Here is a 13,593-nt window from a genome sequence, read left to right on the forward strand (position 1 = left end):
GGATGTTGTCCAGGTCTTGCTGCATGCGGGCACAGAATGCTTCAATATCTGAGGGGTTGCGAATGGAACTGAACACTGCAATCATCAGCAAACAGCCCCACTTCTGACCTTATCATGGAGGAGCAGTCATTGATGAAGCAGCTGAAGATGGTTGGGCCTAGGACACTGCCTTGAGGAACTCCTGCAGCAATGTCCTGGGGCTGAGGTGATTGGCTTCCAACAACCACTACCATCTTCCTTTGTGCTAGGTATGACTCCAGCCACTGGAGAGTTTTTCCTCTGATTCCTATTGACTTCAATTTTACTAGGGCTCCTTGTTGCCACACTCGGTCAAATGCTGCCTTGATGTCAAGGGCAGTCACTCTCACCTCACCTCTGGAATTCAGCTCTTTTGTCCATGTTTGGACCAAGGCTGTAATGAGGTCTGGAGCCAAGTGGTCCTGGCGGAACCCAAACTGAGCATCGGTGAGCAGGTTATTGGTGAGTAAGTACCGCTTGATGGCACTGTCGACGACACCTTCCATCACTTTGCTGATGATTGAGAGTAGGCTGATAGGGCGGTAATTGGCCAGATTGGATTTGTCCTCCTTTTTGTGGACAATTTTTCACTTTGTTGGGTAGATGCCAGTGTTGCAGCTGTACTGGAACAGCTTGGCTAGAGGCGCGGCTAGTTCTGGAGCACAAGGCTTCAGCACGACAGCCGGGTTGTTGTCGGGGCCCATAGCCTTTGCTGTATCCAATTGCTTCTTAGATCGACAAGACCATTTGACTGATAAAACTTTTAGTTCCTTAAAAATGTAAGTGTGACTCCTGAACGCAACTGGAATGCATTGTCTGGTGGGGAAGTTTCTCTCTATTTTGGAAATGATCAGTTTTCTTTCTCTTTTGCATGACAGAAATTTGCATCTGTGGTATCTGAAGTGCAACAGATGTATCTCAAAAATTTTGATTTACTAGTGGATTTCCCATGGCATGTCAGGTGATATGTTATTTTTATAATGGAATGCAGTATTATATCATGTTAGCACAATGTATTCTGCGACTGAGGTGGAGCTGTGTCCCTTTAAAACCCCAGATTTCAAATTGCTGTTCAGTAAACACAAGTTGAGGTCAGATTTAATTGTTGTTTGATGAGGAAGGGATGCCTGCAAACTTCAAGCTTCACATCAAAAGCCTGCTGGCTGTTGTTTTTTTAAAAAAAGATTGCTTTGCATCGGTAACAAAGTATTGATATTTAGATATCATATACAAATCTTGTATCTGTGTGTATTTTTGTTGTCTAACAATTTCTGTATCACAGTTTTCTATTGATTTTACTTATCTCTAATGGAGTCACTTGGTCTCCACGGTAGAAGGCACTGTTGGGTACTTGCCTTCGAAACCCCGCCCCAGTCTTCAATTTAGGTGGCATCATTAAAAACACTTTTTTGCAGTCTCTTCACTGTTACCACTGCTGCTGTAACCATGGTGGCTCACTCCTGCTGGCATCAGTCTCTTCCGCCCATTCTCAGTCTTGCACCCCCACGCCCACCCCTGGCCTGCTCCCTCGCCTCAAAGATTCCCACTCCTTATTCTCCCGATATCCTCATCTAATTTCCAGCTGATTCCCAAGACTAAGGAAGGAGCGGGAAGGATTAAAAAAAGTGGGAAATTGAAGGTTTAAAATACCTGTGCCTTCCTCACCTTGCCAATTCCCATTCTGTTCTGCCACCACTCTCACCTCAATGCCCCGTGAGCCCATGCTTTCACCCACCTTCTCCTGCTCAAAGCACTCGTATCTATCCTATCCTTCCTGCCAAGTTTCACCCATCCCATTTAGCTCCCCCGACACCAAGCACCTATGCTTTCCTCCTACCCCTCTTCCCACTTCCAAACCTATACCTGGCAAAAAGCCTCATCACCATGAATTTCTCAGCATCAGCCCTATTCTCACAGTTCACACCACCTCCCAGATCTGCCTCCCAAGGTTCTCCTCCACAATGCACCCACACCCCACTATTTCCATCCCAGTTCTCACACACCCAGTAACTCCCTCCCAAACGCAGGACCCTCCCTCCTCTTCTCTTCCCCTTCGTGCCTACAATCCCATAGTCCAATACACTTCCTCGTCTTACCCAACCCTGGACCCCCTCCCTAGAATTCCCAGATCCCAATCACCCTGGCACCACCTTCTCACCACTGCCACACATCCTGAAAACCTTCCCCTCCCACACTGCAACTCAGTGCCTCAACAAAGATCCCTTTGCTATCATGCATCTTCCCTGAATTCCACCCCAACCCATACTCCCAACCTCAGGACTCACCTCACACCCTGGCACCCCCATCATCATAACTCAACACTACCACAACCCAGGCCCTTTATCGCACTACTGCCACATCTCAACAAACCACTTTATTCCCACATCAAATGATCCCTTCTCCAATGCTCCCAACCCCATGGAAATCAACCGGAAAATAACACAAACGTTCCCACAATACAGTGTAATGAACAGGCACTTTAATATATTCAATTACTATGGTGTGGAGATGCCGGTGATGGACTGGGGTTGACAATTATAAACAATTTTACAACACCAAGTTATAGTCCAGCAATATGTCAGTGGTCCTGGTATACTAATAAGGCACTGTTCATACATAGAGAGATAGAGAGATAGAGAGATAGATAGATAGATAGATAGATAGATAGATAGATATAGATAATCAATCATATCACAGCATGTCCCTTTGTGTGAATGAATGGGAATTTTTTTAAAACACTGAATAGTGACACAATCAACCAAATCAACATGCATGAGCACATCAGACATTTTGCAAAACATAACCAATATTAATACTAAATGATTTTTGGGTCCTCATCTACACTTGAGGATTAGAAACATGGAATGAGAACTGACCTCCAGCTGAACAACTGCTTCGAAGTACAAGCGTAGGGAAGCCCATAATTTTACTCTATTTAAATATCCTATAGATTTGGACCCAAAACCAAAAAAGCTTTCAAATATTACTTCGCCAACAATGAATACGGAATAGCCTTTCTGAAAGATAATACCCTGTATTAAAAAGTTCCTAATGTTAAAACACAACCCAACCTTGCGCCAATTTTGCCAGAATCTCAGATTCATGCAGCATTGATTTTGCAGGAAAGAAAAAGGAGCAGAAAAGGGAAACTACTGCTTTATATCAGCTGCTGTATTCTCCCCCTGCCCCAGCCCAATGACATACAATAATTTCTAGAATTAATTTAATCAGAAATTATAGTTCATCCTTTAACATTATACTTATCTAATCAAGACATTCAAGCCTACACAGTATTACTTTGTAATGTACTGAAAGGGAAAGAAAAAAATCCTCTTTACATGACTGCTTCATTTAATGAATATGAGCTAAGTGGAGGCTGGAACTCTCTTCTCAATGCCAAAAAATTCTATTTATGACCAAGTGACTGTGTTCCAAACCACAATAACTCAAAATAAAAGCACACACTTACTATACTTTTACTTCAATATTTTGGTTACTGCACTGATTTTCTTCATCCAAAACTGTTTCAGTTGTCCATGGTAAAATGCCTGCAGTTTTCACCATGTAGGATTAATATGTAAAAGGCGGAATGTTCAATTGCTTTGAAACATTTTGGCCAAAGGATCTAATTAAGTTAATTTTAATCCGTCCTCCTTTGTTGTAAAGTCAGCACAAGTTTAAAATTGCATTCTTCCCCAGTGCCTTCAAGGTATTTGCTCCTGTGATCCTTCAGTTTGTTTTTTGTAGATATTGAAATTTCTACTTAAAATGATCACAAATAGGGAATACCAAGAAAAAAATTAGGAGTGAAGATTAAGGTAGTTTTGCATAGGTGTTGCTGGTGAATATTCAAAAGGTTGATAGAAACTTTTGCACTTGCACTCATATTAAGAAATCATAGTCTTTTAGTTGGCTTTTTAATCCTTTAGTCAGGCATTTTCTTTAGCGCAGGTTCCGCACCAGAAAACATTCATCTTGAACGGCATACATGAGTGACAAACCACCCTTCTGTTTCTTTACCCTAAGCAAAACAGAAGCTTGGATCTCACCACATGAAGAGAATGTTGAGCTCAAGCCCACCTCAGCACTGAATGTCCTCACATCTATGCCTGATCTAAGAGTGCTTGATTGACATTGGGTGCCTCAAGCAAGAGGTGTTCCATTCCCCAGCACTAACATCCCTCACCAACTTTCATACTTGAAGGCAGCTAAAAAATGATTAGTTTACACATTTTGTTCTGCCCCAGTAATATCAGGGATAATTAACTTTTTTTTTAGGGATATTACATCAACAATTTCCCTAATAACAAGCACAACGAGTTGGAGGATTTACCAATTCCAAACAATACAAGTGAACTAAGGAAACAATACTATTAAACAGGGTGCTTTAAATTTCAGCTGCAGATATTTCACCAGTGCTCGTACATCATTGAGCTTAGTATGTGCTCCAATGACATTATACCAATTATGTTCTTAACATTCATACCTGAAAATAAAAGTTTCCCCCATTCCTTTCAGTGGTCCTCCCCTGAAGATTGTAATTTATCCTGAAATTTGGCTTAAGGTAGGTACTCCTGGGTTCTTACTAGCAAATATCTATGGTTCTGGAAATGACAGAAGGAATGGTCCCTAGAGACTAATGGTACCTCCTAGGCTATTGGTAGATTAATTATGAAATGTGGCCTGTGGTGGATGCTACCAGATTCTACAAGGATGAAGCTAAGTTAAAAAAAAAACACATGAAAAGCCAAATTGGATAATATTTTCTGCCACTTAAGTGCTGGGATGAAATAATAATAGATTCAGAAGGAATCTACAAGATTGACCACTCTCAAAGGGTAATAGTTACTGGGCTACTTAAGATATCTCCTTGCTACTGGAAAAGCACAAGCAAGGATTTACTTCAAATGTGGATGATCGGAATAGGTATTTGTTTGTGGCCATTAACAGCTCCAAGACTACAATAGGTGACCATTTTAATCAGATGAGGATTTTAAAAGGAAGGAACGCTTGTACTGCTCAAATCGCACTTCAAGCACAGAGCCATGCAAGCGTGGATTACTAAAAATGCCAAAATAAAGTTAAGACGTTTACTAGAAAAGAGAAAAAAAAAGCAAGTATTGCAGGAATTGTCTTGGCGCAAAAGGTTGGTGGTTCCAACCCACCCAGGAGCATAATTGATCAAGCAGCCCATAATTTCTTTGTCTGGTAGTCATGGCCGAGTGGTTAAAGTAATGGGCGAGAAATCCATTAGGTTTCCTGCCTATGTTCATATCCTGCTGACTATGGGTGTCCTCATTACCTCTGGGTTACTAGTCCACAAGTTCAAATCCCACCATGGCAAGTTGTAAAACTGATTTTAATAAAAATCTAAGTGATCTTAAGATAGCCAGAAACTAACTGGAATACAGCAGTGTGTAATAATCTTATCCAATTGTAACCCAATGTTTTAATGAACAGATTCTGTAATCCCCCCTCACCTAAAAGGTAAACAAATTGAAATTTTACTCTCCATAACTCAGCTCTAGAACACAGAAGAGCCTGCTTGAGCTATCATTGTTTGTACATAATATTACCCTGCAAAACTGCAAGTCTAAACGCAAGGTAGCAGTGTTTCAATATTTGGTGATTTCTCAACATGGGTGTTCAAAAATATAGCCCATGAAAGTTAGCTCATGTGGTGGCCACCATTTCAGTGATGTGCATACCAATTCTATCAGCAGCCTTAGACCACAACACTCTACCAACCAGCTTGGAAACCAGGTGGGAAGGAAAGAAACACAACTATATCCAAGAGGAAAGAAAGAACTGAGGAAAACATTCAAAATCCTGAGACAATCTAGCATGGAAACAGATTCGCTCAAAATGGTGAGATGATGAATGGAAAGAGGGGACAATGACCTCTGCTGAAATTCTGCAACCACATTATACAAGAATTTAGAATGTGAATGAAAACATGGCCCATTCTCATGCCATAAGAAAGGTTGGGCCCTCCATTATTAAGGTCACAAATACGTGTCCTAGCCTAGAGTGGAAAGCAATTTTCTACAACAGCAGCTTTAGGCTAATAGCAGTCATGCACTTATTAATTACTATGTTCAAGAGTAAGCTTAAAATAGCAAATTCCTCAAAACAAAAAAAAAAAATCAGGAAATTATGGGCCATTGTTCTAAGCAGCTTCTAGCCTCCCTCTACAGGTATGTGAAAGTCACGAGTTGCCGCCACATTTATTTATAAATGAACTGAAGCCCAACCATGAACTGAATGAGAAATTGCACGCTCTCATCTTTGTCTCAAAGATGAAAATATCAAACGCAAAACTTTTGAGAAGTAGTGAACTTACAGAAGCTATTACGGCAATGTATAGTGTAGGGAATTTGAGGATTTACTCACCTCTTCCTCCAACAGCCCCTCCCCCCCAAAAAAAATCAGTCTGCTCTGTCCAAGCCAGCTGGATTCAAAAGCTACTTCTAGGATGACAGCAAGGGCCTTCACAAGAGAAAAAATTATAGCACAGCATGCTCAGAATTTCACCTCTATCCCTTGAAGCACAATGGGACTTTTGCACAGCATTTTACTCAAAGCATTTACAAAATATAAGGTATAGAATCATAGAAGGGTTACAGCACGAAAGGAGGCCATTCTGCCCATCGAGTCCATGCCGGCTCTATGCATGAGCAATCCAGCTAGTCACACTCCCTCACCCTATCCCCATAGCCCTGCAAATTTTTTCCGTTCAAGTACTTATCTAGTTCCCTTTTGAAAGCAATGATTGAATCTGCTTCCACCACCCCCTCTGGCAGTGCATTCCAGATCCTAACCACTCGCTGTGTAAAAATTTTTTCCTCATTTCAACTTTGGTTCTTTTGCCAATCACCTTAAATCTATGTCCTCTGGTTCTTGACCCTTCTGACAATAGGAACAGTTTCTCTCCATCTACTCTGTCTAGACCCTTCATGATTTTGATTACCTCTATCAAATCTCCTCTCAACCTTCTCTGTTCCAAGAACAACCCCAGCTTCTCCAGTCTATCCACGTAACTAGTACGTCACCACCAAGCCATGAAAATCTGATATGAAGCCCAACTACCCTGGATCATTGCTTTTCTTAAAAAAAAAAGGGCACTGTTTTAAAGCAAAAGGGGCACAAATACTTCATTATCAAAAATGATACACAACTGTTCTCTCGAAAGGTGGCTCGGCAATAGCAAGTACTTCATCTTGAAATTAGGGGCAAGAAAATATAAAATATGGAACTGGAAAATGCTATTTGGCCCTTCAAGTCCAGTCCATCCAGAATCCATGCATTATTCCATCATGCACCTTTACCACCACTTTTTGATCAGAGAACATAATAGTAAATTTCCTTACCTCCCCTCATTCTCAGCCCCAGCTATATCAGTATAACTCTCAATTCGTGTTTTCAACAGATATATATTTAGCATCCTTTTGAATGTCAATAACCCTCCAAATTAACTACCTTCTCTGGATGTTTGCACCATGTATTTACTATCCCGAGACTCGGGGGAAAGAGAGAAAGTTTTTGCTAATCTCTAACTTTCAAAGAAAGGATGTACTAGAAAACATAAAACTTTACAAAAGGTCACTATATGATTTACCAGACAAGTACTACAACTTATTTTTAGAACACAAACTTACCAGACCAGCTATTGGTGTGGACAGACGGTTGATCTTTTTACTGACACCTGGTTTTATCTTGTTAACTAGTCTGGAAAGAGAGGAAAAAAAGTGGAGTTACTCATCCACAATTATTCAAATGGTCATAAAAAAACCATAACTTTGCACTGTTGTAAGAAAATAGACTGGTTTTTTTTTAGCATGCACAATCAAAAGTTCATTCATAATTAATTGAAACCAGGCCAAAATCAAGTATCACTCCACACTGCAGATATTTCAAAAATAATTTGATTTTCCTGTATTTTGATGAAATATAGGCTTACTGTAGGCTAATGTCTATGTAACAACACAGACATATTGTGTACAAGTGGCAGTTTAGGTGGCAAAGTATCAAGATGGTTAACATAGATGGAAATGAGAAGCAATAGCAGGATGTCACAAACGGCACAGAAAAGAAACACAATTGTGCAGCTGCCTCTGCATTTGAAGAAAAAGATGGGCAAGATGAATTGGCTAGGGCACCTTTACAATGGAAAACATTTCAGGAGTGCAAGCATGGTGTCCAGAAATCGAGCATGAGATAAAGCATTTGATGGAGGAAACATATTAAAAAAATCTTAAGCAGTGATAATTGGGCAAAAGTCCAGCAAACTGCAGAATAAAAATAGTTCCAAAGGCCAATTGAAAGAAGACCCAATGACAGAAGCACTGTCTTATGAATGACAGCAACTTTGCATTGGAACAATCTGACAGGACCTGCCAGCACTTACAAGACAAATCTGGTAACGTACTAGCTACATTACAAGGCTGCCATTTGGCCAAACAGGCAATGTAAACAAAACGCTTAAAGATTATCATTTGCTTACCAACATGGTGAATGAAAGGGAGCTCTACTGTTTCCATTCAGCACAGGTAGACAATTTAATGCTAAACAGGAACAGTAGAGGGTTTGGTGCAGGACAAGTTAAGAACGGTGTGGAATTGAAGGGCAGATGCTTCACTGTTTCAAAAACTGTTCCATGGATGCTCTCCATGTCATAAGAACATAAGAAATAGGAGCAGGAGTAGGCCACATGGCCCCTCAAGCCTGCTCCGCCATTCAATCAGATCATGGCTGATCTTCAACCTCAACTCCACTTTCCTACCCGATCTCCATATCCCTTGATTCCCCTAGAGTCCAGAAATCTGTCTATCTCAGCCTTGAATATATTCAACGACTTAGCATCCACAGCTCTCTGGGGAAGAGAATTGCAAAGATTCACAACCCTCTGCGTGAAGAAATTCCTCCTCATCTCAGTCTTAAATGGCCGACCCCTTATCCTGCGACTATGTCCCCTAGTTCTGGACTCTCCAGTCAGGACAAACAGCCTCTCAGCATCTACCCTGTCAAACCCCCTCATAATCTTATATGTTTCAATGAGATCACCTCTCATTCTCCTAAACTCCAGACAGCATAGGCCCATTCTACTCAACTTTGCCTCAAACGACAACCCTATCATCCTAGGAATTAATCTAGTGAACCTTCACTGCACCGCCTCTAAGGCAAATATATCCTTCCTGAAATAAGATGACCAAAACCGCACGTCATTCAATAAGCAGCTCATCAGACAATTCAACATTGATTTGGGTGTATCTGTTGACTCGAAGGCACAGAACTGTTCAAGGATGCTTTGTAAAACATCAACATTATTCTGCAGAAACCTATGCTCCTTCAAAGGCTGCAATGAATACTTGATGCACAATAGCAAGTCCAAACAAAACAATTATTGAGGGATTTTTTTAAATGTTGTTTCGAACATGATGGATGGCAGTAAGGATAGTCTTTCTGATAATGTTCTGTCTAGCGTCCCAGAATCAAGCCTTTGCAGTAAAAAAAAGTATTTGCAGTGCCCTAACATTTACATTGTGAACCCCATTTTTTTGATCTCTCATTAGCTTAATTTGGATAAATCTGGATATGCGCACAAGTATTTTCTTCCCACAAAAGCCTGGCATGGGAAAGGTGTAGGAGGTATGTTTCTGCGCTGACAGCAATCATGAAGCATATCGTTAATTGTATGGTTCATGGCGTGTAATTGAAATTACAGTTTATAATCATAAATGTGTGTTTTGCCTGCTGGTATGTGGGGGAGGGTGAGACCAAGACAGAGACTCTGGGGATGCATGTCAATAGAGTAAGTTAGATAATACAACTATTTAACCTGTGAGCAATACTGCATAATATTCGTTGTTTGAACTTGTCTGCACATTTAGGACAAATTAGTCTGGCCCATTGCCAAAGTAAGATATCCTGCACTGGACCAAAGACCACAAATCCCCTCTTTACGAGACTACCAGATATTGATGATAAGCCTGGTTCTCTCAATCAGGTTCCAGAATCTTCTAGTAATTAACCAATAAGGGCGGGGGGGGCGCAGGGAGAGAAGAAAGACTCGTTGACTTTATGTGCATACCAGAAGAAAATCTGACTGGTGAGTCAGACAGCCCGAGGATTAAAGCAAAAACAAATCTGTTTAAATGTCTCCCCTCCAAATGATGGTTAGGGAATTGGCTACTGGTTAAATCCTATTGTGACCTTAAAAATACAAACTATCTTAGGCAGCAGAAACTGAAAAGCAAATGGATGAAAATAATATAAAAATATTAAAATGGGAAGCAAAACAAAGATTAAACACTTTGCTAGGCTAAAGAAAAATGGAATAATACTCATTGCATATGTTTGTAGGGAAAGCTAGCTAAGAAGTACACCAAACCAGTTCATTTATAATGTTACTCAATGGTCTGCATGTACCTTCAAGTACTCACATTTTGTACAAAACACAATTCATCTAGAAATGCAAGATTTGAAGGAGGCAACATTTTATTTTTAAAAATTGGGTCTTGTGCAAATCAAATTATTTTGCCCAATGGCAGTGTAGTTAGTTTTTCCCCCTATTAATTTTAATCCCTAAAGTCACCAATTCATGCTGTGGCTCAGTTCGCCAAGCACTGGTGGCCCATCAGTATCCCAACCAAGCACCCACTCTTTAAATAAGAGTGTGGAAATTGTGAGCAACCTGTTGTGCTGGAGGAGCCATCGCAATCAAGCCCAATCATCTTCTCACCTACCATCAATTGGTAGTGATCAGAAGTAGGAACATAGGAGCAGAGAGTCTGATGTCAATTTTAACACCTTTCTTGCCACCTGGCCAATACAATCAGCTAACTCAGCACAGATTGAACCCAACACCTTCTGGAACTGAAAGTTCGTAATAGTACTGTCTCAGTGACTTAGAAAAAACATTTTTGATCCCAAAATATATAACAGAATTTCCAAAATTTCGAAGTACAAATTAGGAAAAAAAAATTGGATGCTGTTCTGCAAAAAGGCTTGTTGCTGGACAGACAAACTGATACAATGTGCAAGAAATGTAAAACTGGAAGGGTATTTCCATTGGGTGGTAATTAGGAGAGGAATTTTTCAGCTCAGGTGCTGCCCCAGCATCTAAAGCACATATCTTCCCAGTCCTGGGGATGGCAAGACTTTATATGGCAACTCCCATCAGTCAACGAGGTCACCTAACCAAGCACGGATCAAGGAACAAAAATAGAACCTTTGTTGACCATTTGTTTCTGTATCACACCACACAGATGAGAGCAAGCCTTTGGCTTAGTGGTAACATTCCCACTTCTGAATCAGGTGGTGTGAGGTTCACACCCTGCTCCAGACAGTCCTGGCTCTGAATTCTAGATTGACATCCAGTGGGATACTCGCGTCTGGTGAGGGTGGGTGCCCCACCCTAGTCATACAGGCTGCGGAAGCCCATAAAACCCTCCCGTTGTATAGCACTATCCGCCCTACCAGCTGGCATAAAGATGTTTATGGCCACAGAAGGAGCGTCAGACTGTTAATCAGCCCGCAAATCCTTCGATTACTTCACGCTGTTCTCCAAGGGAAGAGTGTGAAGATACGAAACCAACAACCACACAGATTTATACATCGTGACAATGAAGGTCGGCACACAGTTGTCTACTGTTGACAACAGAAGAAATAGTCCAGAGGAACTATACACAGTATACAATCAGATTCAGTATCTAAAGGATAACCTGGGGAATTTGAGCATAATTGTGCTCATCCTCTCCCATTTTTCTTTGGAAGCACTCAGGGTATGTGGAAAAGGTCTGAAAAAGTGTAGCATTAAAAGTTGCAAAAGCTGTCCTCTAAATGTGGTCTGCTTTTAATGCTAATGTATTCCGTACAAATCAGTATGTATCGATTAGGTCCTATCAGCATTTAAATGCACAGTTCCAGAATTAAGTCAAAGGAAAGTTGATTTCTATAAAACTCCGCTGTTAAGATTAACCGTCTTCTACTCAATCAACAGTTAGTCACTTTGTTGTATGAAGGGGTGTGTTTATTCAAACCTCTGAGGCAAGCAGGAGAACAAAGGTTTATATGTACACTGATCCAGATTGATCCACAAAAGGCAGGTCTGTGGAACCAGGCAGAAGTTTCTTTCACAACAGAAAGATTTTGCTTGCAATTTTTTTCTTCCTGCTTTATAATGCAAAGACTGCACAGTGAAACAAGTTGAAGACCAACTTGCTCTTCAATCACAACACGGGAACAGGCAGAGGCAGGCAATGTTATGGAGGTGAAAGGAGACAGTCTCAGTGATGGAGAGGAAAATGGGGTTGGAAGCTCAGCTCAAAGTCGAATAGAATGCAGATATTGTGAACAGTCTGTTCCAGCCCGAGTGCGCGTCGGGGGGGGGACAATGGAATCGGTGGCAAGGGTACGGAGTTTGTGGCAGGGACCAAACTCAATGACCTCGGTTGTTTAACTGGAGGCTCATCGAAGGATGTTGGACAAGTAGCATGAAACACAGAGCCAGAGGAAGGTCAAGAGAGGTGGTGGAGAGGTAGAGCTGGAGGTTATCAGTGTTCATGTGGAAGCTGACCTCATATCTGTGGATGATGTGGCCAGGCGGTGGCAATTAGTGGAGGAAGAGGAGGGAGGCCAAGGATAGATCGCTCTGAGCTAGACACGAGGAGAGGCGATGGATGAGGATGGTGTGGTCAACGACCGCAGAGAGGCAGGGTACAAGGTGTAATGCACACAATCATATTCGCAGAAATTGTTTTTTGTGACTTTGGTTAGGGCAGTTTCCATACTGTGACAGGGGCAGAGCCCCAAATGGAGAGCCCCAAACTTGGAGTTGCAGGAGAGATGGATAGGGATTTGGGAAGCGACAACATTTTAGTTTATTCAGTAAATACCCTCCAAAAGAAAAATCGAACAAAGCAACTTTGTGGTCCATTGTTTATTTTAAATATATTCTGGAATGTGATGTGTAACATGGACTGAACTCCAGATACCAGAGTTATATATTCAGCACAGTTAGCTGATGTTTACAAACACCCATTCAATATCCTGAATAAACTGCTGCAATTGGTGCAATATGTTTTTCACGGCAAGGACTAGAACCAATAACTATCTGCCAAAAAGTTTTTGGCTCTCCCATTTGTGGCTATTCAATCTAGGATGAGTATTAGTATACCAAGCCACAACCAAAAGCAACACCCACGTAAAGTGGCAAGTTTAACCACCTCTGATATTACTATCTAAATGAGCTCTACTTTCTGGTTGGTTATGTGCAAACATTACAACTCTCCATGGAGGACAAACTAATAAAACTGAATGTTGAACTACATGGTCATGTACATCAATGAAATTTTGTTCAATTTATGTAATATGCAGCTACATTTAACAGAGTACACTTCCCCCAATAGGTGAGAGCATCATGCTCTGTTGTACTAAGCCAGACAGATCAAGAGGTCAGCTTTTGTTCCCAAATTAGCAGGGATTAATTAGGACATCAGCAGGGACAGTGCTGAGTATCCCTGAGCTTTGGGGCTATTTGGAGAGGGTGGGAACAAAGAAAGGAGACAACGTAAG

General features: G+C 41.2%; 1 protein-coding gene across 9 annotated transcripts in view; it reads right to left on the reverse strand.

Annotated features, from left to right (window-relative positions):
- LOC137323101 (LIM domain only protein 7-like) overlaps positions 1 to 13,593 on the reverse strand; it is a 184,262-nt gene that overhangs the window by 126,706 nt on the left and 43,963 nt on the right. For all 9 annotated transcript variants that reach the window (XM_067986522.1, XM_067986523.1, XM_067986525.1 and 6 more), the window contains one exon: positions 7,677 to 7,746. In XM_067986522.1, coding sequence (XP_067842623.1) covers positions 7,677 to 7,746 — 70 coding nt within the window. The remainder of the gene's footprint in view (positions 1 to 7,676; positions 7,747 to 13,593) is intronic.

Source organism: Heptranchias perlo, chromosome 6 (genome assembly GCF_035084215.1).
Source record: "Heptranchias perlo isolate sHepPer1 chromosome 6, sHepPer1.hap1, whole genome shotgun sequence".
Classification (NCBI taxonomy): Eukaryota; Metazoa; Chordata; class Chondrichthyes; order Hexanchiformes; family Hexanchidae; genus Heptranchias; species Heptranchias perlo.